Source organism: Platalea leucorodia (assembly GCF_965183815.1).
Source record: "Platalea leucorodia genome assembly, chromosome: 1".
NCBI lineage: Eukaryota > Metazoa > Chordata > Aves > Pelecaniformes > Threskiornithidae > Platalea > Platalea leucorodia.
In genome coordinates this window covers 162,608,223-162,635,330 of record NC_138823.1, presented here as the reverse complement: position 1 = coordinate 162,635,330, position 27,108 = coordinate 162,608,223, and the positions used below count along the sequence as shown (strand labels likewise).

Sequence of the window (27,108 nt, the reverse complement as noted above, 5' to 3'; positions counted from 1 at the left end):
ATTCTCTTTCTAAGCTCGAATTACTGATTAATATTTGAATGTAACCTGGGTCTTAGAAGTAGCATTAAGCAGTTGTTCTCGTTCTCTCCACAGAATGTGTTCCAAGGATTACTGTTTGATATAGTATCGCACAAAGCATTTGACATTACCGTTGTGACTTTCATCTGTCTAAATATGGTCATTATGATGGCAGAAAATAGCGAGAACGGCATCAAGGATGTTCTTAATAAAATCAACTTCTTTTTTGTGGCAGTATTTACTGGGGAATGTGTCATAAAAATACTAGCCCTAAGACATTACTTCTTCACCAGTGGCTGGAACATATTTGATTTAGCTGTCGTGGTCCTTTCACTAGTTAGTAAGTATCAATCGTTATTAGATCGGATAACGTGTCTTACCAATACTAAACCAAATTTCAGTATGAAGTAATCATTTACAGGTATCTGGTGCACAAACTCCAGATCCATTGTATGTTTTCAAACCATATGCTACGTGATTCCTTCTAAAAGGATATATTTTTGTTTTCTCTTACATTTTTGCAGACTACTAAAACGTAAATGGATAGTTTTAAATTTTTTTTAAAGTATGAGTTTTATTGAGTAATTAACAGAATAGGAATTTAAGGCAATAACATCTTTTCTAAGTTATTGTACTTAAACTGTTGTCTTAATGTTTTTATGCTTTCAATTTACATGTAATCACATTAACTGTTGTTTTCAGTTAAAGTAAATTCAGGTTAAAAATATATTTTTATGAAAAACGGGAAAGATTTATTTCATTTTCCAGGACTTTCTTTTAAGAAGGTGGATCCTGAGGGCTGATTTAGAAAGCTCAAGGAAATTTAATTGCTTGGCACCATTCTAAATCTGGGCCACTATTTGTGACTGTGAAAAGTCTTATTAAAATTGTCTTGGTTTTGTTTTGCTTTTCAAATAAGACTAGATGCTTATAATTTCCTCTACAAAGGGTCATATATAGCTTTAGTTTCTTGTACAGTTTATTTGGTCTGTGCTTCCTACTCAGGCTCAGGTCATATCATAGAACAGAGGACGGGAAAGAAAAACTGATCTGAATTCTCTGCTTCGTCCCTAAGCACAGTAACCCTTTGCTTTGCAACCCAAAAAATGCTATTCTTAAGACTTCTATTTGCAATCATTTACATTACTACAGTATTGCTGAAGGTACTCATTACTCTGGTAGCAGGATCATAGAATGAGGTGTGAGGGAGGACAAATACTGAAAGACAGTTTTCCGTTATTTTCACTCTTCTCTGATCTCATTCAAGTACCAAGCATTAATGAAAATCTCACACTTACCATGTGGTTTAGACCTGCAGAAGAAGCAGCAATCAGACAGCAGCTAGGAGACAAGCCCCATAGCTTCCAGCACAGGAGCTGAATGGATTAAAAGGATTTTTTAAGTACTTGAGCAATGCGTAATTTCATCCCCTGAATTAGAGAAATCTGGGAGAACACAGTTTCCAAACTATACGTAATCTTGATACCTCTTTAATATTTAAAGGTATTAAAATTTGTCTTTTTTTCGTAAGCTCGTTTGTAAGCAATTGCAGTATTGATGATAATGTTTTTGTTGAAAGTGATGTCATATGATCAACCTTACTTTCAACACCTGAAGCATAGAATATAAAAAAATGGACATAAATAGGGAATTTCACTGACATGGCTTGAGAACATTTTGTTTTCTTTTTCATTTCAAAGGTATTGGACTTTCTGAAGGATTTCGAACTTTGTTCTCTCCTACACTTTTGAGAATTTTTCGTTTGGCACGAATTGGCCGAATCCTGAGATTAATTCGAAAAGCCAGAGGAATTCGAACTCTTCTTTTTGCATTACTGATGTCTCTTCCTGCACTGTTCAACATCGGTCTTTTGCTTTTTCTGGTTATGTTCATTTATGCCATTGTGGGCATGACAAACTTTGCCTGTGTTGGCTGGGAAGGTGGGATTGATAACCTTTTCAACTTTCAAACCTTTGATAGTAGCATTCTCTGTCTCTTCCAAATTACAACATCAGCTGGCTGGGATAGTCTTTTGGTCCCTCTCTTAAAGGGATCTGATTCATGTGCTCCCAACTTAAATTTAACAGCTGAACAGAAAAAAAATTGCACAAGTAAGGAGGTTGGTATTTTATTTTTTGTAAGCTATGTCATTATATCATTTCTCATTGTTGTAAATATGTACATAGCTGTCATTTTAGAGAACTTCAGTGTTGCCACTGAAGAAAGCACAGATCCTCTTTGTGAGGATGACTTTGATATGTTTTATGAGACCTGGGGAAAATTTGATCCTCAGGCAACGCAGTTTATTGAATATTCTGCTCTTTCAGACTTCGCAGATGCTCTGGCAGAACCCTTACGCATTCCAAAGCCTAATAAAATTCAGCTCATATCCATGGACCTCCCTATAGTGAGTGGAGATAAGATCCACTGCTTGGATATCTTGCTTGCTTTCACTAAAAGGGTCTTGGGAGAATCTGGGGAATTGGGTGGTCTTGAAGTACACATGGAAGAAAAATTTATGGCTGCTAATCCATCTAAAGTTCCTTACAAGCCAATTACTACTACCCTTAAAAGAAAACAAGAGGAGGTATCGGCTCTTATTATTCAAAGGGCCTTCAGGAGGTATTTGATGCAGCGTTCTTTTAAAAATAAATCTTTCTTATACCGTCATAAACGTTATAACAGTGCTGTCTTTGAAGAAAAAATACATGAGAAGGAAAGTCTTATTCCATCAATGCTTAATGAAAGTAGTGGTAGGAAGCTAGATAAATCACGGACTACATCTTCCATATCTCTCCCTTTATTTTATGATGGTATTGCTGAAACAGATAGTGATAACGTGGACACATAAGGTTGCCCCAGGCTGCAGCATTTTTGATTAAACTGGTATCAGTTATTTTCAGATGGAGAAAATATTTTTATCCCAGAGCATAATACTATAAATTTAGAATAATAATGGCAGCCCTCAAGTATTGTGATTGTTCAATTTTGCAAATGCTTCTTAAAACAATTAAGATTTGAACAACTATGTCATAAACATTAGGAAAATCAAACCATGGAATTTTTTTTCCTCAGCTACTGGAGTAGGTGAGTTAATTTTTACACCTGTCATTTTTTGTATTACTTCATATTTCTGTGTGTATAGAAGAAATCTGTAACAGATCAGTTGTAACTGTAATATGATTTATAAGCGCATAAGGCTATAGAACAATGTATATCTCTTTAGAGATAAAGCCTGGTTTGAAAAATTGGTTATTGTAGTGAAATTAAATAATTACTGCATTTTCTGTAAAAGAACTCACTCAAGACACTTGAGTATAATCAGCCACTAATTTCTATGTTGTTTGGGACCATCTTCCTCCTAGTGCCTTTGGATGGATTTGCTTATGCTAAAGAATTTTTAAGGTGTCTTTACACGTGCACCTAAATGGATTTAACATATCATCCGCAGGTGTCTGTTCTTGAAAATTGTTTATAATTTGTTCTTTGTATCATTCAGTGTATGAAAATTGTGATATAATAGTTACCAAAATCAAAGGATGTTATGCAAGAGGTATTGTTTCCAGAAAATCTTAAGAGCTGTTGTACATAAAATTTCATTATTATACTTCATCCCAATGTCATAGAAAGTATTACTTACTAATCTGAAAAGGAGTTCATGGTATATCCTATGAGACAACATTTATTAAAGTTAGAGGAAGTATTTATTTCATCGGTTCTGAAAAAAAAACATTATGAACAATGTGTATTAAAATTACTGGTTTATTGCAGTTTAGGTTGGTCAGGTGAAGTGTTGTGGTGGCCTCAGAACTACTAATGAAAGAAGACTATTTTAGATTCTTCAATAAAGAGTTCAGATGCTTAATACATTTTTGTCTGTTTTGTAAGAGGTATCTTCAATTTCAGTTTATTACAAGACATAATCTGTTATTAGAGGGGTGGAACCACAGTGATATAATTTTCCAAAAATAGCTACCTATTAGCACAAGAAAACTGAAAACGTTTTGCTTTTTACAGGGAATCAGAAAAGATTCAGCATTTTCAGGCCAGGAATATCAGGAACAATAAGGTAATTACTTAATTTTTACTGTCATTTGCCTTGTTAAATACTACTAAAATATGACAGATATAGTCAAATCTAAGCTCTTTGTATGACAAATAAAGGCCCATGAAAGCTGAGAGTTAAACAGTTCAGATACGGTACGGTTTGAATTAGCTTTATTACTTCTAGAACCAGCTTCTGTTCGGAAAAAAGTTGACAAAGAAGGTCTGCAGACCTCTTGGTGTAACTCAGAAGTTTGCACTGAGTGTCAGCAGCACTGGGCAGCGGGATGAGAGACTTGGTGGGTCTGCTTGAGACCTGCTCCTGTCCAGCTTGGGTTGCTTGCGGTGCAGTGATGCTTTTGAGGTGAAACTATTTAGTCTGTTTGGTGCGAGCTGGAATGAGCCGACAGCTTTTGTTCAACGATCAGGTACCATTAGATGGCAGCATTTACTACGTCTTAGAATATAACCAGTCTTAAGTGAAACAAATGTCGAACTCCTAGACTTCTACATGGAGGTATTAAATTAATTGTAAATAACTATAGAAAATAATGTCAGAACTCTCTTTTTTCTGTCCTGGGCTCTCAAGCTAGCCACAGTTCTCAGTAGGTGCTCGTTTGCTGACTATTCTGGTTTTTACATATGACAGACTGACGGACCTTAATGATTGTGAAGTACTGCCTCCTGGAAAAAACCATTCTCCTGTGTGCTTGGATCTTCCAGTAGGGCAGTTTCAAGCATAACTCTATAGCACTGTAGCAAGAAATGTTTGTTAGGAAAGAGGCAGGAGTGCTTTGTTCTTGCATATTGGAAAAGAAGGAAAGACTGCAAAAGCCGTATGAAAGAATTTTAAGTACTAATAGTATGTAACAAAATGCCAATATTTTTTTAAATTAGTCTGATCTTTACAATTTAAAATTATGTTGTTTGAGTGCAACAGCAGTTGCTGTGCCCTGGTCCAGAATTAGATATACTTCAAAGACGAACACTATTTCCATTGCAGGGGCAGCAATTTTGGACAGAATCACACCTGGCATAAACACGTCCTTAGTGATTACTTTACCTCAGAAATATACAAAACCACCTGAATTCACCACAGTGCAAATTTAAACGTCTAGCCAATTTTTTAGTATTACTTAAGCATTAAAGTACCCTTGGCACACTATTGCAGGGTTGAAAAGAGAATGGTGATATCCAGCAGTTGCAGCTTCTTCATGCTAGAATTGCCCAAAAGCCAGTTCAGCTGCTGAGACAACGTAGAGTTTCACTGAAACTGCCTGGACATATGTGAATGTCATGAGAGGTGGTGAGGCACTCTTGGAACACAGTGAAAGAATATTCCTTTCTGTTTATGAAGTTTGATACTTAAATCAGAGAACAGCAAAACCAAAGGAATATTGGATCCCTCCAGTTAGGAAACACTGCACATGTAAAGCTACCGGTGAATTCCTGAGGACCAGCTATATAATGCACAGCGACGTTGCCTCCTTAGTGGTGGTACAGAACTCCGTTATTACATTTCCATTATCACTTTCCTGTGTAGAAATAGTTAGCAACTGACCACTGGTAATTAAGAGTTTTCTCCTACTTTTGTGATAGCCCTGTATCCCTGAGAACAGGCTCCATAAAGGTTTTGTGGAAACTGTCCTTTTACTTTCTGGAGCTCTTCAGTTCCTGCTAACCTTGCAATGTTTGCACTATCCATAGTGTTTCTTTAGGACTCAAAGAGGCCCCGTATGTAGTGAAGTTATTCGAAAAGAAATGTACCAGAAAGAACATCTCATCCTGGCATCTTTTCCCTGAACCTACCAGCAGTTATTGTGCTTGACAGGTGTGTCCTCTGCAATGTCACTTTCCAAAGCCATCAGTGAGGTAAATGTTCTGTCTCAACTTGAAAAATCCCTGCAATTTACGTTATGCAAGAAGACGTGCCAAAATAAGCTTTTCTAACTCATATTTAGAGTGAATGTTCCCCTAAGAACAGCCAGCCCAACAACAGTGGCAGCTTTAGGCAGAGGTCAGGATTATTACTAGTAGTGCAGAAGAGAAGAGATCTATCATATTATGCTGAAACCTAGTAGAAGAAATTTTTCAATATTTATGAAAAAAGTTACGAAGATGGACGAATCGTATTTAAATACTATTGTTAACTACCGCCAGCTAATAGCAAGTCTGAGTTAGACTTGCTTCAGCAGACTTTACAGGCTTACTTTCTGAAGTCTCTCTGTCTCACCTGCCAAGGAAAGGTTCTGCCGATTGCTTCACAGAGATGAACAATAAAATGGGCCTGGCACATGCAGAGCTGTCCATCTCTTCTGCTCCTCAGAACATGGACTGCCTTCAGTATGAACACCCTAGACCCAATCCCAGAGTATCTGCTGATCAGATTCCAGCTATCAGTCCCCTTCTGCTTTGGAGTTACCTTGGAGATACCTTGGAGAACTGAACAGATATATTGTAGTTACTGAGACCTAATTCGGCAAGCATATGTCCTGGCAGGTAGGATCAACGTGTTTTGGGCAGGTCTCACTCCAGTGAGCCTCCTCTGTAGTTTCCCAGCCTTCTTCCTTTTTACCGTTTAACATTAGCTTAATGTACTGTCTGCTAAGTCGGTGTGGTGGAAGCCCATGTAACAGCTGCCTTTGCAAGCCAAAACTTATGTGCATCTTAACTAACTTGGCTCTCACATGTAGATAATAGTGTGGAAGGAAGAACTATTTGACTTTCTGCCATCTCTCCCTTCTCCTTTCTTCTCATATCTGAATGAATCAGATGGTTTCTTCAGTTATTCCTAGGTCTGGATAACTCTTTTCAGAAGTTTTAGTAGCTTAACAGGTGCTGAGTTCACAAATTCATAGTTATTAATATTTTTAGTAGCACTATAAAAAAGTCATTGCCCAGCTTGCATTTCATCAACACCAAGAATGATACAAAAACACAACAGGAAATTAAGAATGGAGTATCAGTAATCCCGTTAGCCAATTCACTTATCACAGTATCTCATCACAGATGCAAGATAAAGGTAAGAAAACGCCACGGATTGTGGTGACTAACCAAATAACAGCATAACGATCCTTCCCCTTTGGTATCCCTAAGTGTCATCAATTTCTAGCAAGAGAAGGATAGCCTGAAATGAGAGATTAGAAGAACAAGAAATGAAAGAATTAAAAGGTAAGACTGATTGATTGGAAGCAGCTGGTACAAAAGAAACCTTTAACAGGAGACAGTAGTTCAGGAAAAGAGAATGGAAACGGAGGAAGAGAAGAGATGAGCTTTGGATGAGAAAGGACTATCTGGTATGTTGAACAGACACTTCAGGAATCACTGGCAATCACATATTGCCTGCTAAATCTTGGAAGGTTGAAAAGAGCATCCATTATGCTTTCCCTACCCACATAACAAACAAGATTTTTAGTTCCAGAAGTGAAAACTATGTCACAAAAAAAGACTCCACCAGTATCTGAGAGGTCTATATTCCTAAGAAATACATAGGCAGTTCCCAGAAAATTGTTTGATTTGATCTACACTGGAAGGTGAAATGTCCAATATTTCTGATACTTTGAACAGAAGGAAAATTGCTACTTCATCCTCAATATGGCAACAAAATAGTCTCAGTTTTGCTTTAAACAGGCACATACTGTCCCAGTTTCTCTCAGGTTTTACTAACTAAACCACAGCTTTCCAGTGCTCTACTACCAAGTGGCAGTCGAAAATGATTAAGAATCAAATTCCATGTCTGTTGCAAATTAAGGCAATGGGAGTATTGTCTGGTTTTGGGCTCCTCAAAACAAGAGACATATTGGAGGAAGGCCAGTGGAGAGCCATCAAGATGCTGGAGCACGTGACATATGAGGAAAAGCTGAAAGATTGGTTTGTTCAGTCTTAAGAAGAAAAGGTGGAAGTGTGGATCTTACTTTTGACTTCAACTTTGCAACGGGTGGTTGTAGAGAATTGAGATCCAAACTCAGATATACACAGTGATACGGATAGGAGTCAACAGGCACAAGTTCCAACAAGGGAAATTCTGATTAGACATTAGGAAAAAAATACACAGTGAGAGTGGATAAACTTTGGAACAAATCACCAAGAGATGTTGTGGTGTCTCCGTCCTTGGAGAAATTCAGAACTTGACTGGACAAGACACTGACCAGCCTGATCTAGCTCCAAACTTGAATCTGCCTTTGAAGGTGGATCTGCCTTGAGTTGGGTTAGTTGGACTTCAGAGGTCCCTTCCAATCTAAATTACTCTATGATTACATGACAGTAGCCATACACTTTTCAAACATAATATTATGGCTAAACAGGACTTACCCACATTAATCAACAGGGAGTCTGAGTCTACACCTATCAGTATTATTTCAGCTATGCCATTCTAGTCTCCCTATACGATACGGTGATAAATTAGTGCAAATTAACAAGAGATTTCTTATCTGTCCACCCCGGAAACCAAATAATGAGTCCTCTGTAACTTCTACAACATCATGTCAGATTTCTTTCTGAGAGTTTCTTCAGTACCCCCATCCATTATAAATATTTGGATAAAGATATTGAGTGGTTTCAGAGCCGAATGTGGCGGCACAAGTTCAGGCTCTTTGCCCTGCCAATTCCAGAGAAAATAAGTGAAGGCACCAACTTAGTAAGTGGTTTTATTGATCTACAGAGACTTTTGAAAGAGCAATAGAGATGTTTTGGCAACCCCTCAGGAAAATATAGCTGTTTAGGCAAATCTGTTGCAGTTATCCGCTTCATGGTTCTATGGAGCTAAGACAAGACAGGCCAAGCTGATTTTAATATTAGTCATTACCTTAATGCGGAGCTGCTAGAGTTCTGGGCAGATTGAGGGCAATGCAGTTTCCTCTTCTCTCCAGGTTCCAGGGAAGATGGGCTTATGCAGGAGCAGTCAAAGGTTAGCAATTCATAGGTTAGACTTAAGACACCAGCCACCCTGCCTTGCTGCCCAAACATTGGGTAGAATTTGTCCCCAAAGATAAATTAAAGTAGTCACAGGAAACATCAACTCTTATGTAAATTTTCTTTGATATAGTCATACCTTTCTTGAAATGAAGAGAGTAGAACTGGAGATAGTATTTTAATAGTGGTCCTACTATGCATTCTCTAAAGAATTTATCAGCAAATATTTCATACCACTACTTCAATTATCTATTTTTTTTGTGTGGCTATGGCTGGAGCAATAGCACAGACATAATGAGGCAAATAGAAAGTCATCCTTTTGTTCTTTACTTGATATGTTGTTTGCTGCTGCTACTAGTGAAGCTTGTAATGCTGCAGCCAGAAATCCATGTTTGTGTAAGAAGACAGATTCTTCAATATCTGTATACAGAAATTCACCAAAATACTTCCAGCTGCCGCTTCCTCCCCCACCCTTCTGAACAACATCTGTAGAAAATTTCTTCCCCTTTTCAATGAAACAACAGAAAGTTTTAATCCAAATATGACCAACAAGACCCCACCACAGCACCTTTGGAGAATAGCACTCAGTTCCTCCCCACACATAGGTGGTGCCCATCACTCATTTCTCAGGCTCTCTGACATCCCATTCAATATAAAACTTGTGCTTACGTCCATTACGTCCACCTTACTCCTCTTCAGTGTCATCCTATAAATTGTTTTGTCTGCCAGCTGCGCAAAAGGCAGAATATCTGATGGCTGCGAGAACATCAAATATAATGGGTAACAGTTAAGGTCTCCTACTTCCCCTTGAGTAGGGGCTCATCCCTTAACAAACAGCCAATAATCCAGATGGCAAACACCCAAAAAAATCCAGATAGGAAAGAGAGCGTATTAATGTACAAGCATGGACAAAGTCAGTGCAAGCTGCACTTTTTTACACACCTGGGAATCCACCAACAAAATACAAAGTCATAGGAAAAACTAGGGTTTTGTTAATTCTGCTGCTCATGTGACTAGCTGGTATTTCTTTGAGAATACTATATCTAGAAGTATGTTTGCATTATATGTTCTGATCAGTTTACAGCCTGGACTTTCAGCCTGAAACATGCTTAAACTGATAAATGCTTAAAATGCTTAAATGGATATTCTACTTCAGCTGAATACCATCTCAAATAAAATAGAAGTTGTTTTTTAAAATAAAAATTTATCTCAGTGTTGTTTTGTTTCATTATGTCGTACTGTTTCATTATGTGCATGGTGACATGCATAGATATACCTGGCTGCCAAAAGAGAATCTTCTTGTTTGTTAAACTGGTATCGCCCAACTCAGTTTTCTACAGTTGCCCCATTTTGAGTCTGGGGCAAAGGTATTTTCTTCCTATATGACTGCCCAATAACACCCTACAATGGAGAAAGGCTCAGAGGAGATGTGCAAGGGTAATGTGCCCAAGAAGCTCAGGGAATAACGTAGGGTGTGACTGACCACAAACTGTTGCAAAGAAAGCTGACTTTATCGCAACACAAAGGGGACTGGAGCGTGGCATTTGTTTTAGATAAACAGCTATCAACAGTTAAGTGTATAAACGGACTATATAGAATCATAGAATCGTTAAGGTTGGAAAAGACCCTTAAGATCATCAAGTCCAACCATTAACCTATCACTGCCAAGTCCATCACTAAACCATGTCCCTAAGCAGCACATCTGCCCATCTTTTAAATACCTCCAGGGATGGGGACTCAACTGCTTCCCTGGGCAGCCTGTTCCAATGCTTGACAACCCTTTCGGTGAAGAAATTTGTCCCAATATCCAATGTAAACCTGCCCTGGCGCAGCTTGAGGCCGTTTCCTCTCGTCCTAAACAACATTCCTATTAACAGCGGAGTGGATCAGCTGGTGGTGTAAATGTTTCTCTCTGAGTTCATTAAAAGGGAATGTCTCCAAGTTAGTGAGAACAGCATGGGAGGAGCGTATACGTGGTTCAGCCCAACAGAGAGTGTAAAACTGAACAACTAAAAAAAGACTTTCAAAAAGAGCAATGGGCTTGAACTGCTTCAACCCACGTACTTCTTCCCAGTGACTGGGGACGCCCAGCATCATGACGGTGAACATATTATAGAGAGGGTAATGGAGATCACACTGGTATTGACATTAAACTGTAAATTGCAATTGCTATATTTTGCTAAGTGTAACCTTACATCTGCATTGTGATTTCAGCATATTATTTATCACTCTGCTAAATCAAAAATCCCACATAACATCAAATATCTTCAAATAAGTAAACTTGATATTAAACATCACACCCTCTACACATGGAATATCTAAAAGAATCTGGACAGAGAGTATTGGACTCTGCCAACCAAGCATGGCTGTTCTTTCTGCAATTATCCAGAGTCAAGAATACAAATGAGCAAACATTTAGAGAAAGGCTTTTCTATTTGTTAAAGACGGGGCAATGGTAAAGGAAAAAATTATGATTTTAGAACCTATTCACTCACCTTAATGATTATAGAGACAGTGACAACAGCCATCTTCATTTAAGGTTATAAATTTTGTATGTTTATCTATGTATACAGAAGCAGGTATTTTAATTGCAGTGCAATTAAATTAACTTCATAATGTTTCATAGCATGCCATGAATAATATATAAGAAGTAAAGTGAAATCTATCTCCATATTTCCTGGTTTGATGATGCTGATTAGTGGATTTGAATACTACATCCAGCTGTCGTAGAGAAAACAATGGCCTTGATTGGCAGAGGTTTTCATTTCCAAGTGCCACATCATCGCCCCACTCATGTCATAACAGTGCACGCTGTCCAACGAGCCATTTCTCACTGGAAAATGCAATGGTTTAAATCTGGCTTTGTGGCCACTGCTTAAACAGTGCCCATATTTCATAGATTAAAGCAAAATGGATCGCTGTAAATGTCTGTGGAGTAATAAGCCATTTCCTCACAAGGCACTTTCTGGCTTTCTGAAGGTGAGTCAGTAAACCTGCTTCTCTACATTACCAAATGTCATACAACCATAGAATCAGAATCGTTAAGGTTGGAAAAGACCCTTAAGATCATCAAGTCCAACCGTTAACCTAGCAATGCCAGGTCCACCACTAAACCATGTCCTCAAGCACCACATCTATCCGTTCTTTAAATACCTCCAGGGATGGGGACTCAACCACTTCCCTGGGCAGCCTGGGCCAGTGCCTGACTGCCCTTTCAGTGAAGAAGTTTTTCCTAATATCCAACCTAAACCTGCCCTGGCGCAGCTTGAGGCCGTTTCCTCTCGTCCTATCACTTGTTACTGGGGAGAAGAGACCGACCCCCACCTGGCTCCAGCCTCCTTTCAGGCAGTTGTAGAGAGCAATAAGGTCTTCCCTCAGCCTCCTCTTCTCCAGGCTAAACAACCCCATTCTGTCCTTCTTATAAGGCTTTTGTCTTATTCCATCTTTCTATGGTGTTGAAGAGCATAAAGACATTTACTGGGTTTATAATGCTGCTGTCCTTTCGCTGGTGCCAGTCCTACTAAATGCAAAGTTGAATTCCCAAGTCCTTTACCGCAGTAGAGAGAAAAGTCTCTGGCTGGCCTCAGACATCAGGAAGAGAAGTAGATCTTCAGAAATCTTATAAGATCTGCCCTTCCCAAACACTTAGCAACTAGATGATACGTGGTATATGTACCCCAATTAATAAACAAAGACAGTCTTACGGTTGCCCAGTGTTGTAAGTGAAGAGTGGAAGCATGCTCGCATGTTTCCATAAATTCCATTAGTTTTAAGATTTTTGGATGTAACCAAATCCAGCTATTAACGCTATCCCTTTAGTTTTTTCTTGAATTTTAGGCCAAAGAGTGTTTATGGGCCAAACACCCCACAAATAAAAGCTCTTAACATACTAAAGTAATGGTTGCTATAAAGCCTTTTTTGTGTGTGAAAAAAGTTGGATTTTGCTACCTTAAAAAGCAATCTCTACTCGATGCACCGGTTCTGGTATTATGAACTGATGATTCTGTTTGCAAAGGAAAAGATCCTTTATGTGAAAAGTCAACCTCCCTTACTGAAAAAGGAAATTGAATCCAGTTTCAGTAACTGAATAAGATGCTGTATGAAACTTGTAGATAAATACAAGCACTTTCTTCCCTTTCCCTCTTGCCTTTTCTTTTCCCACCTTTTTTCATTTATGTGTTGCAAGAAACTGCATGACAAAAATGTTATGGTTAAGATATGAGAATCAAACCAGCCTCTGAATATCTTGTGCTGTATGTGTTTTATGTATGTCTGGTACCCAGAAAATATTTGTATTCTTGTAAGTAAATAAGAATGAAAGTGCTTATAAAATAACATAAAAGTGTGGCCCCAGTTACAGGACATTTGATTTACTTGGAAAAAAAAACAACCCGATTTATGCATTTATATGTGCAAACACGCCTGTGTGTTTATGATATGTTACAACGAGTGCCAGCCGCAGCAGAGATTGCTTGAATTTTCTCTGTTGGAGGATAATGAAGCTCATGTGTTGCAAGAAATATTTGGATGACTAACACAGGTGAGACATTGATGTTATTTCAGATTATTACTTCCTCTGGCCTTTATATTAATTTGACACAAAAATACTTGTGGCTGACAAAGCGCAGATGCTTAGAATGCAACACATTTCAATAGCAGGAGAAGATCCCTTTGACCTTCCAATCGCATGTTCCTTTTTCCACAAATTCAAAGCTTTAGTTTGAGCTTTAAAAGATGAGGGTGAGATGAGCGATGAAAGAAATCCTAGATTTTTTCCCATTCTGTTTGTTGAATTTGATAGACTTTTAAGGCATGTCTTCTGAGAGGCAATTTAGACACTTCTCTTAGCATCGTCCAATTATGCATTGGCTGCAGCTCACTGTATCTATCAAAGTGTCACAGATGCTTTCATGTAGGCAATATATTGCTTTTTCAGACCCAAGAGAGGGGAAAAAATCAGGCACCCCAGCGTCTTCTCCTTAAGTAGGTGTTGAGCAAATTAGCCCCATTACAATTCAGCATGCATTAGTCCATTAAAGAGCTGGAGGAAGATTCCTTTGTGTAAATGACCAAATGGTTTCACTGTATATTTGCATTAGTCATTTCCTGTTGTTCTTGAAAGAAAGTTCTTGATACCTGATATTTAAAAGATCTTAATTTCCACATGAGCATAACTTAAAAAAAAAAAAAATTAATGAAAGTAAGCATTCCCATACATTTAAAAAGGTAATTAATTGTTTTTTAATATCATCAAATTAAATTACTTTTTGGCTCAAAGAACACAGCAATTTCTCCATTTGCAAATACCCACACAGTTATCCTATGATTAATGTGGCTCCTTGTATACAAAACTTCTCTTCCTTCCCCAAATCATTTCTGCTGCTGTTCCCAGATTTAATAGTAGACAGTGCAAAAGAGCGGGTATTTGGGCTGGCAATCTGAGGATTTAGACATCTCACCTGAAACGAACATGCTCAGTTCAAATCAGCAGAATTAGGGCTCTTCAACTGTCTTGAGATACCAGGTTGAAAAGCCTTGTGGTAGTGAACTGGTGCCTTGGCTATGAAGTTTGCCTCTTCTCACACTCCTCCTGTTGTGTAAAAGAAGTTTAAAGATCGAGTGAAAGTGTCTAAAAATTGGAAAAACCATACTGTATGCTCAGTTCTTTTCTACCACACATTACAAGAGCCAGCGAGAGCATCATCAGACAGCAAACCGCAAAATAAGAGGCGGAGATGCTGAAGAAAGACCTCACAGAAACATGTAATAAATGCAGAATTACGTTATCAAGATTACAAAGGAAAAAGTGAAAATTCCTGCAGAAAACTGTTGAAGCTAGTAGGCATTGACAAATTCCCCTGTTCCAGATAAGTGGAAAGAGTAAAGGATGTAATTCGAAGTGCAGAGCTGGCCTAACGAGCTGTTAGGGATCGTTCGGCTTAGATCTTTCAACTATTTTGCACACAGAAGAGGACCTCATTTTCTAAGGAGTATTTGACACTCATTTTTTTCAGCTATTGCAATCTGATGAATAATACAGTCTCTAAATCGCCATCCTCTGCCAAACAGATGCTTTAGTCAATCATCTTATTATGTATTAAATAGCTTATCCACTTGTACTCTGCGTGTAGGTCCTTAAAACTGGCTGCTCCGGAAAGCTATAGTTTATTCTTACCAGCCTGGACCTTCTTTCCAGGGCATAATATCTTCAACTAACTAAAGTTGCCTCTGATTCACATCAGACAATCAGGTTTTTGTGTTTTGCTTCTTCATAAAAAATAGAAATATAATGGATAAAAAACGTTTCTCAAGGAGTAAATGTCCAGTGTCTGATACAGCTAGGGAAATCTCTGGATATACTTAATGCTGCTTGATGAAGTAGTATTAGGAATATTAATTTTCTAACTTGATTTACTCCACTACCCTAATTCTCTTAGTATTATTTTGATAGACCACTGAGGAGAGAGAAAAGAGCAATCCATATTTTTCCATTTGAGTGGATGATAAGCAAATTTTCCTGATTGAAATGTGCATTGGACCATTTAGAAAGCCGAAGATTACTGTATGTAACAGAATGATTTTAATACACACTTACAAAGAAAGCAATTTCCTGTTACTCTGTAATACCAATTATCCATTCAAAAGAGTCTGAATTTTACATCATCATGATTTTTTTTTTTTATAATTTCATTCTCTGATAAAAGGAAATGAGATTCCTTTATACTAGGTCTTTATTTTGACAAAGATGCCAATTAACTACTTTATACCATTTAGACTTCACTATTATGTGGATCAGAAAATGGCTTCAGCTATTCTTTTAAAATAAAGCAGCAATGTAATATATTATAAAAGCTATTCTAATCTCTGTGCAGTAAAAGGCCTTCATAAATCACTAAAAGCTCTCTGCAGCATCATTTCCTCAGTTGCAGACTGGGCTACGAATCCCACGTATGTTAATACTCGTCCCATAAACAGCAATTTATGAGGGTTTCCCCTCTTGACCAGAAGCTCTCAGTCTCCACTGTATTATAAAAGTGTTATTAAAAAAAATACTTAAAAGGTTCTAGTTTTGTAAAGTCACAGAAACATTGTACAGATGAACACAGCTCCTGAGCTAACAGTTATGCGTTTTGGAGGTGTTTCCATACCATAATTTCACTGACAGAATAAAACCAACAACACACCCCCAAAAAATGGAAATTTTATGATATAAATCTCATCATGGTGATTTCTTTATAGGAAAGAGAAAGATGGCTGATATGGTTCTTAATTTATCTGTTTAAAGCCCTATCAGTTAAGCAATTCTAAATTAACTGGAACTGTTATACTGAAATAGTACATACACAGCAGTTGCAAAATTAATTTTTTCCAGTCTGTGTTGGTTGGCATTAGAAACCACAATACTTGCAGTTGAAAGGCTAACATTTATTATTTTAGTTTTAGGTATGCTGCTCAGAGTATGTAGGGTTTCTTTCGATGAATGGCTATATAATTCTGCACTGAATATCTGAAATCTGTCAAAGAATTTTAACATGAAATATTGTTAGGAACAGTGAAGAAAAGGTATCACAACACTGACATTTTTCCCTTCCCAGATGAAGAATTCAGGTCTATTTTACACATCGGATATTAACAATTTCTATGCAGTTTTCATCTCCTCCATCCCACATTCTGCAGTTGAAGTGGGTCTGACTGGCACATCTTTATGAAATGAAAAACTAGGATCGGTTGCAAAATGAAAAGCCGCCCTGTATCCTTAAAAGAAGATGATAGTGAAATGCAAAAGGAATTTACAGTTAAGATTTCCAAATCATATCTAACTTCTCAGAAAGGACCAGAAATTAATCTTTATTAAATCTGTTGATGTTGTGAGATTCCAGAAATATATGCAAAAACCGTTGCACTTGTGCAACTTATCTGCTTTCTCCCAATTAAAGCTGCCATTTTATTCGCTATTGTGTCCCTGTTACTATAGCAATGAAATCGGTGTAAAAACCTGGATAGATACCGACTGTTTGCTGCACCTGATATATAATTTTTCACAATCTACCTTCCATTCATTATTTCTTGAATTGCTATAAAATAACATAATTTATCGTAACAGGTAGGTATGTACACACATACCAATTACAGCATCGTCAGGAAACATGCAGAAATAAGTTGGTGGCTATTAAAAGAACTAAGAAATGAAACTATTTTGTACTATTTTTAAGTAACCATTCCCTACCCCAAAGTTATTGCTACACTGTGAGGGTAAAACGGAAAGGCAATTTGAATCTCACTTTAAGCTGACTGTTCAGCTTTATTGTAGATTAAAGTAATTTACATTTAATGAATATTCTTTTCTAATAGCAAACATACATCACATGAATATGTTACACTTGTCTTATAGTATTAATTTTTCTTAACTTCAAAGATCCATTAACATCAAATATTTGCCCACTTGCATTAAGCTATTTCTGTATCATTTGCAAAAGCAGATATTGCTCAGCTTTTTAAATAGTTCTATACATTTTCCCTCTAAACACCTAGATCCTTTATAGACTGTTTCCATATGTTTTCTTTACAAATGGGGAATGCTTTTTGGCTCTTCTTTATTTAGCAAGGTTGAGATTTTGTCACGGCAGCATTTACATTTCTACTTTTTCAAATTTCTTTTAGCTTGAGGTTTTTTTCCCTCCAGCTGCTTTTATTGACTTGAATTTGCTGAGGTTGGAGGTTCTACACTTTTCCTGCTGATGGAGGAGAGGGGACTCAAACAGCCTTGCTGTGAGTACAATGGGCGAAATGAGGATTTAGTTTTGGCACTGCCAAAGGTGCCTCAGCCTTCCCTGTCCAGCAAGGAATCCCTGTTTTCTCCCCATGCATTTAAAAGGAGGTGGGACATGTCTAAATTCATGTTTACACTCAGGGGATATTTTATCAGCCCAGTCAATGGAGCCTAGACAGCTGCTTCTCTCACCTTCAACTAAACGTGCATTTTGTTTGGCTACTGCAATTCAACATTTCTGCATTTTTTCATGGCTTTGCTGCCCTTTGCAGGCTGCACGGGGAGCTGTGACCGAAAGCCATTTCGCAGCACAGATGATGCGAGACATCTGCTTTCTCATCATTGAGATGAGAATGATTTCTCAGTCATTGGGGTAAAACTGGTTGACTGCTAGAACTGATTTAATTATCTCTTTGCCATGAGCAGTCAGTGGGCTTGGATAACTCAGTACACACAAGGAATATACCTTGAATGCAACCCGTGAAAGAAAGTGCCCTGTGAAAACACCCTGCAATATTTTTAATTACTGAGAGCTAAGCTTATTTCTGATTCAGTCTGGGCCAGAGCTGACAAGTAACTTGCGCATCTCAACGTTAGCACAAGGACCCGTGAAAGTCTGAGATAAACATGAGATGCTATTCCTGCTTTCTTCACCCACAGATGACAATAATTCCTTCTTGCCTCTAGAAACTGCAGGTTATCTTTCCCCCAAAGCAGAAGAGAATAGCCGATAGGCAGGAAGCCAAGCCTAGCTGTTGTTTCAAGGCTGCTTTTCATCTATAGCTTTGGGTGAAATGCAAGTAAATTAGCACGGGAGATGGATATGAAAGCTGTGTACGTAACTGATGTTAGAGATACTTTATAGGGGCATTCTTAAAAGTGCTTAGAAGATTGAGTCACATTGATTGCCATGTCATTCAGACACTAGAGATGCTATTGGGCATCCATATGTTTCTTTGGGGGGCATAAATATCTTTTAAAATCTACCCTTATTATTTTTCTATTCCTTCCATATGAATGCAAGTTGCAGATATTTATACAAAGGAGATGAACTTTACCCATCTTCATGGATACCTAAGTGAAGCTTCAAACAGCTCAACTTCATAAAACTATCAGATGATTTTAAAGCTATATAAAGCCTATGACAGACAGATAGCTTACAGGGAAGAAGAGATAATATGAATTGAATTTGTGTCATGAAGTCTAAGATTCATGTGACTGATCGGACCATGCTACTGTCTGTAAGCGATGTTACTTTAAAGTGTGACAGTGGTGCCAATTGTGAAGCCAGCTGGATTAATAAATCTTTTATCTGTTTTAAGCTGCCGTGACATTTCCTAATTTCATTTGCGGATAGTCATCTTGATCATTACAGGTGTGCTTCTTCCCATGAAATTAAACCTTCTGTGCAGTGCTCTGTCCAAAGCATCCAAGACAGAGTTTAACAGGCAACGCTCTCATTAAATTTGAGCCTAACCAACCAAAGCTTTTGCCAAAAGACAGCAATGTTCCACCAACACATCCAAATTAGGGACCTGGTGTACCATCATGACTTCTTTCCCCCATTTCTCGGAGTCCTACATACTTTGAAAGAAAATAACTTTAAAGACGGAAGGAAATTGGCAACCAATTCAAATTCAACAGAAAATAAAATAGCATTTGTCTCAGTATATTGCAAGACTACTTTCCTTGAAAGTTTCTCTTCCACTTCAACCAAAGCTGGCAAGGGCAACATACAGATGGGGTAAAAAATTGTTTTATTGATCCTGATTGTATTTAGTATAGGGAAGGATCCGGCACCCAGATCTTCTGGGTCAAAACAGTGCTCACATTTTTAATGCACTCTCATGCTGCGGAGGTACCATCTCATACTCCATCCAGGGGTCAGCTGGCTTTCCTTCCTTTGATTCATCCCATTTTAACTAGGTGAAATATTAGATGTCCTGAAAGTGAAATATAATCTGAAACGAATGTATATCAGCCTTAACTTCTCTCTTTAGTGTCTGATGATGAAATTTTTTTCTTATACAGGCAATACTTAATGCAAGGAAGACTTATTTTTAAGTTCAGCAGCCTGGCTAATTCAGAAATATAACACTCAGAATACTTTGGATCAGACTGATTATAAATGAGATCACACTCTCTGTCCCTAAGCAAGACCACATGGAGAAATGAGTACACTCAGTAAGAGAAATCTTGGTTCTCCGGCAGGAGAGGCAGGATCCTCTAAAATTGCACGGGTCCCTCCTTGGAGAGGAGGACTCCTGTTTTCTCTCCCTGCTTTTGAAGTATAAGAAAATTTAGTTTTATGGACAGAAATTTACCATGCGTTTAGCTTCAGGGCCAGGGAATGAGCCCTGTCCCATTTCTCTAGTAGTGCAGACATAGCTGCAAAGATGGAGTCTCTCTCCCATCCTGTCCAACAGTGGCTTCAGCCATGAAGGAGCTGCAGGTTTCAGGAGTGAGTGAACTCTTCCAGGCTCCTCATCTACTCCTTGCATATATCATCATATATATATAATTAATCTGAATCACATATATGCACTGGCATTTTATTTATATACATGTGCATATACATACACATATATATACATGTATACGCACAGAGACACAGAGAGGTAACAGTCATCAGTTTTCCTGCCTTCTACCCAGCTTCAGTCATAGTCTTTCAGTATAATTTATAGCTTCAGCATCATACATTTTCTGATTTTACTAAAGCAGAGAACTGAAACTGAAATATTCAAATAAAATATAAAGGCCAATGCCTTTTATAAAAAACTGTTATAGTACAGACAGCTCTCACTGTGAGGCTGACAAACATTTGCCCCCATGTTTTCCCTCCACTTTCTTGTGCTGTGAAAGACACTCAGATATCCAGGGATGGAACAATATCTTAAAGAAATGCACAGCTTGGAGCCTCCCCAGCTTTGCTTGCTGAGGTTACAGCCTTTCCCAGGAGACCTTGTATAATCACATCGGTTACTTTGATGGCTAAATAGACGCCTCCCTCAACACCCTCCATGTACAAATAACACAGTCCCTGAAGGAAGAGTATTGCCAGAGTGGTGAGGGATTGCTGAAAGGGGAAATAGAGACGATAAAGGCAGTGAGGAGGTTTTTCCAACTATTTCTTGGGAGATGATAACTGGGCTGAGATACGCTTCTCTTGCATAGAAATAAGTGACTCCTTGAACCTTCACTCAGACGAGATGGAAAATCATGTAAGTCCTGTGGTTTATTGCACTTTCTCATCTTAGAAAAAAGGTAGTTTGTGGTAGGGTCTTCTATAGGATTCAGCAACCTTTTATTTACCTAAAAACATTAAAGAACCTGAGCAGAAACTTTTTTTCTAGGTGAGTGGCATGTAGAAGAAAATGACAGCGGGAAGGAGGAGTGAATATTTATTCCCTCCAGTGCAATGTGTTTGCACAGGAGTTTCCCCTATGTTTTTGACTTGTTATTTTGCTGAAGTGAGTTTACTAGGGTCAAAAATAACACATAGAAGAGTGAATAGGTATATAAGGAAGTTTTTGTTCTGTGCATAAAAGTGGCAGAGATATATATTTTATATACAAAGTTCAGATTATTTAGTTATAATTTTTATTTCAAAGAGAGAAAAATTTCAATAACCTTAAGGTTTATAACATTACTCTCTTACATAAGTTTATGCTTAACAATACTGTTCTAACATTTTTTTTTTAAGACTTAAGAAGAACGGATCTTATTTTAAATGCTTTTTTATTTTTGTAAACGAAGGCTTAATTAAATCTGTTTTATTTGTGGAATATGTTGAACTGTGTTTGGTGAATGTTTTTATCAAGATAAACTGTGGGGCAGATAAACTAATAAGTGAATATTGGTGGGGAAGTAAATTAATGAATGATGCAATCAAGAGGAGAACATAAATTTGGGTGTTTGGTGGTGAATTGGCAATAGAAAAGACGACAATCCTTTGAAACTCAGAGAAACTGATCTCTTTGTTTTGATAAAGCAGAAGAGATTAAACATTTCAGGTTTGCATTTGAAGCAGCTGCAATAGCTTTTATCTGCTAGGAGTGGCATATGTGTGTTCAGTGCACCACAGAGACAACAGGTAAACCTCTAGAGAAATGATTTTAAGTGGAATAGAGCTGTACATTATACAAAGTTGTTTTATTAGGATGATAAGGATGATGAACTGTGGAGCTAACCAGTACAGAGACCTAACAGAACCAGTTGCTCAGGAGGTTCTTGCCATGGTACTGGTACAGTTCCTTTACCATTTTTCATAGGTTTTGATTTTCTGTTGTACTACATTTTGATTTTCTTTGTAACTGACTTGACCAGAGGCGATTTTCCTTATCACTGGAGAGAAGTTCTTTGAAATTTGGATTTCTTTCTCTAGGATGAAAAGGGCTAATGTTGAAGTTAATCACGAAAAGTGAGAAGGAACCTAATACTGACATTAGCTATGTCATTATTAAAGAACATTATTAAATGACATACCTAATGCAAATGGGTCATTCAGAACTGACCTGGTTAGATACATTTTAATGTATTTAGAAAAATATCTCTGGGAAGAAAACTGTGGCAGACAAAAGACCATGCAATTTGAAAATTTCATACAACTGTGGAATCAACAGACTTCTGGCAATCAAAGTTAAAATTTAGATTGTATACTTGAGATAAGTTTTTTTTTAAAAAACTTACATGTTAAATGTTTTCTCACTGTATTTTATTAACAACGGGGTTTTTTTCATATCTTATTCAATGGACTATTTGACTTCTGTTATGATCTTGGGGAAAAATATTTCTCCTATGTTGTATCTATGTTATGTTTTGTCCTCCAAAGCATATATTCAGCTGCTAAGAGATGCTTCTGTATCATAATTTACATGATAAAACCAATTTTCAGAACTACAAAATGGTAAATCTATGATACTTTTAGTGCATTTAGTACTTTCTGTTAATGGTAACAGTCCAAAATCCAATCCATGTATTTCACCAAGTTTATATAGCTTTTGTTCATTGTAATCAAGTCATATTAATAGGAGATAAAAGTTTACAGAACCATTAATCACGTTAACTGCATTTCAAACACTGCTTACATGTGGCCAGAAAAACATCTGGCATATTGGCAGTCTGGCCTTCACAGCCTGAAATTTCAAATGCAAAAACCCAGGTTACCATTTAGTAATGCCATCTAAATACAATTGCAGCAACTCTTACATAGGTGTCCTTAGCCTCTTGCAAATTTGAGGTAGTGAGAGCTTAGTTCTCATTCCTTAAGGGTGAAGAGAATTCAAAGTCCATCTGTTTGCTGCACAGCTTGAATATCCATAGAATCTGCAGATGTTTCTGTCCAGCACTATAGAAAATATGTGGTTAAAAATCACAAATTGGCCCTCTCCTGGCTGCTAAATGTAACCTGCAGCACATGCTCCTTCCTTCCACTGTTGTCCCTTTGGCAGGACCCAGCCTGCCAAGCTTGGTGACATTAATGAATTTCCCTTCCTCCTTTTCCTCCTCCTCTTCCCCACTTCATGGGGCTGAAAAATGAGAAACTTACACTCTCTTGCCATGCTTCTTAAATCTGCCCCCAGAGCGGCTGAAATTTCTTGGTATGGCACTTCTAAATCAAAATATATTCCATTTCACTCAGAGTTTCCAAGCACACACAGTATTCAAGTTAGGAGAGGGCTGAGTCCTAATCTGTCTCTTCTTTTTGTTTTTTAAAACTCCCCACCTAAGCTTTATTGCCCTGTCATCTGTGTCCAGCAACTGGTCAATCTTCTTGGTAAAAGCACAGGAAGGAAATTTTTATCTCAGGTCTCTATGCAATTGTCACCATGTAAGACCATAATGTGGAATGTCAACAGACTTGGATACCAACACACTTTAATCACAGATACATGCAAATTTATCAGTTACATGACTTTCCTGTGCCATAGCTCCAGTCATGCCATGCATAGTCCTGGGCCCTGGGGTCCCCTGGGGTCTTCTGCACTCCCTGGATTCCTCATAGGTTGGAGAGATGGTTCTGAATTCCGGTGTTGGGTCATGGAGTTTCCCACCAGAGTCTTTCTTTGTCCTCTGGTTACCCCCACTATCCTCAGTTACAGGGCTGAGTAGGGAATCCCTTGTTGATGATTACTTAGTTCAAACTGCACTGTCATTGTCGGTTTTGCTGTCGATGCTCACAATCTTGTTCTGGCCACTTCTGAACACTTTTGCACTTCTTGATGACCAACAGGTTGTTTCCATGGTTTGGCTATTTCCCTGGGCACACCAAAGCTACCAGTTAAAGTTCATGGGCTGATGCTAATAATTCTGCTGGTTGTATCTAACTCATCCTGACTCCTACAGCAATGGACTAGTCTATGGTCATTAAAAGCTTTTCAGCTCTTCTCTCTCAGATCCCTGTGCTGCCACAGAGTTTCTTATCTTCCTCAGTGCTTGCAACTGGCTGTTTGACAACTTGTCAATTGACTGCTCAAGCACTTACAAAAACTGATGTCTGCAAAGATTTAAATTATTTATGATAGCAAAGTAGGTGAAAATTAGTCCACTCTTACCATGCAAAAGAAAATGGGACTTAACGCTTCACTAATTCCTAAGAAAGCTTGTCCTGTAAGTAGTCATTAAGGAAGCAATGTAATATAAGGCAATCCTAGAATTTTTATGTGTTCACGGTCTGCTGATGACTAATGATGTTTGTCCAGTCCTATCACTGACTGTAGAATTACTAATTTTTGGAAGTTTAGTCGTTGTCCATTAGTTGAGGCGGTAAGAAGAGTAGGCCTAATGGATGCAAAAGGGGAATTTGTCTCATCGCACTTGAGACATCTCAGGTCATCAATTGTAGTCAACTGGCACTCTGAGATGTGATTCATTTCATCCTGAAAGAAATGTGAAAAGGTGTCTAACTCTGAGATGTCTGAAGTGAGGTGAGAGCAATCCCACCCAAAGGAGCTTTCTGGATGAACGCTAAAAGACTTTATCAGGTCTTTGTAAATTGCTTTGTGAATCTCCACACTGTCTACTACCTTCATTCCCCAGTGCTGGGAAGTGTAAGGTGTAAATCCCAGATTGAAAGAGTGGAATTTATCTCATGCCAAGTTTTCTTTTACAGGCAATGAAAAAAATCAGTCGCATTTTTCAGCACCCTTCACGTGTCTTAATCTATATGTCTACTTATCATTAGCTGGTCTGTGTCCTCAGTTTTGTTGACTGCAAAGAGGGTATAGGGTAGCCAGATCAGCTGTTCCATCTCCTTTCATTCAGGTGCCATGCTGGGAGACTCAGAGGACTGGAGCTCTTGTCCAGGTTATCTAGGGAAGGTAAACAAATTTCAGGATTGAACCTGGAATATTCAAAGGATAGTGCCACAGCTCAGTTCAGGTAAGGTGTGGTGTTCTAATGGCGGGAAACTAATGAACAAATATGCTGATCATTCTCTCCCTTGGCAATCTCAGAGGAGCTATGCTGGGTGGTGTTATTCAGACCTGTGAGATGTTTCTTGTAGGCTGCTCTAAATAGGTAGACTAAATGGGCTGAAGTAGGTATACTACTTGTTTTCCTTATATAGAGGCATTTTGTGTGAGGGTGCCTTTTACCTTTCAACTTAATGCAATATTTTATTTCTTTTTTATTATTACAGTGGTGCGTGGTGGGAAGATAAGAGACAATGGGCATAAACTGAAACAACAAGGGGGCCAAATGGATTGAGAGGGCCAAGTATTGGAATAGGTGGGTCAAAGAGGTTGTGCAGTCTCTGTCCTTGGAGATTTGCCTGGATAAAGCCCTGACCTCATGACTGACCCATTTTGAGGAGCAGGTTAAACTAGAGACCTCCTGAGTTCTCTTCCAAGCTGAATTATTCTACTATAAAAAATTGCATGTGTTAATACACAAAATTTATTTTCATACATGTTTTAAAGATCATTAAGACAATGACAGTTTGGTTTGATTAAATCATCTGCCTCGAAATATAGAGCAGGTTTTGAGGAAAGAATAGAACAGTTCTATGGAAGCTTTGAATTACTGTTAACTAAATCTTTCCTTACTCAGTTCTAGAAAGGTTTGTCTTATCTGCTGGAAATTCAGGTGTAGAAAGATGCAACACAGCCCAAGTCTACCATAGTAACTTCGGGTGGTGCAGTTGACATGTCTTTCCAAGGTCCATATTGATGTTCTTGGCTCCCTAAATAATTACTGGAGATAAAAACAGCTGGATAAGTCTAGAGTCCCTCTTTTCTCCTGCAGGTGTTGGATATTATCACTGAATAAGATGCAAAAGTATACAAAAATCAACTATACTGAAGACAATAATAACATTTCAGTTGTTCCACTAGGACAAGGCTTTTCACGTACAGTCTTCAAACAACTGTTATTTCAGTTACTTAAAAGATAATTTCTGTGCATACTATGAAAGCCCTTTTAAACCAAAGGCACAGTTTTAACAGGCAAGAATTGCAAAAAAAAAAAAATGTAATAAGGTAATCCTGTCCACTCTCATCATACTAATTATCTTGGTCATGCTGATCACAGTAATTGTCAACATGTTTTCACCTCTTTCCATAATAGATCATGAAGCCAGGAAATCAAATAATTGAGAACAACCTTCTTTCATTAACTGAGGATTGAATTGGGGTGATTGTAATAGCAAGAAAGTGAGAGAAAACATCTTTGACAAGAGCCTTGTTTCCTAGTCTGTCTCAATGAATATTCCTAAAGAGGAAAACACATTTGGAAGAAAGCAGCCCTACTTCAGAAAACTATCTAGCTACACATTTTGGTATTTGAGAAATAATTCATAGAAAATACATTTGCCAGCTAAAAGAACAAATCAGAAATGCTTTGTTTTGTTTTCTTATTATTATTCTTCAATCATGTTGATTTCATTCAGCATTTTCTGGTCTTCAGTCAGTCAAAGGATAAGAAAACTTTTCATTTTAAAAAGATACTAAACGTCACACTGTTTTGTAGGTATTTCAAGTCTTGAGAAAAGGCCAAAATGGTACTTTGTTGCTTCTGTGACATCAAGGGCAAAAATGGTTTTGCATTAACACTTTTCACTTCTTTTGACCAAATTGCTAAATCTAGCCCTAGTCACATAAAAAAACTAAATACAACTCAGCTGTACTTTGTATGCTATCCTCCCTGAGACTATGAGTAAAGAAATTATTTTGAAGATATTTTTAAAGATGCTTGAACAAATCAGGAACTTTTTTTCTGGATTACTCAATTTTTAATAACATTAGATTTTATTCAGAACTAGGCTGAGTATCTCACAATTGCCCATGAATGAAAAGAGTAGTTTAGCCTTCTACTCCATGGCTTGCAGCTGTTATCAATAGAAATGTTGCTGCTGACATGTGAGACAG

The 27,108-nt window shown here is 37.8% G+C and overlaps 1 protein-coding gene across 1 annotated transcript in view; it reads left to right on the top strand.

The window, feature by feature from the left end:
* The window catches only part of LOC309598817 (sodium channel protein type 5 subunit alpha-like), a gene marked incomplete at both ends in the record, with an annotated part of 46,617 nt that extends 43,748 nt beyond the window's left edge, over nt 1-2,869 (top strand). Inside the window, 2 exons of the mRNA XM_082329762.1 lie at nt 94-358; nt 1,719-2,869. Of these exons, the coding sequence (XP_082185888.1) occupies nt 94-358; nt 1,719-2,869 (1,416 nt within the window). The remainder of the gene's footprint in view (nt 1-93; nt 359-1,718) is intronic.
* Nucleotides 2,870-27,108: the final 24,239 nt, after the last annotated feature.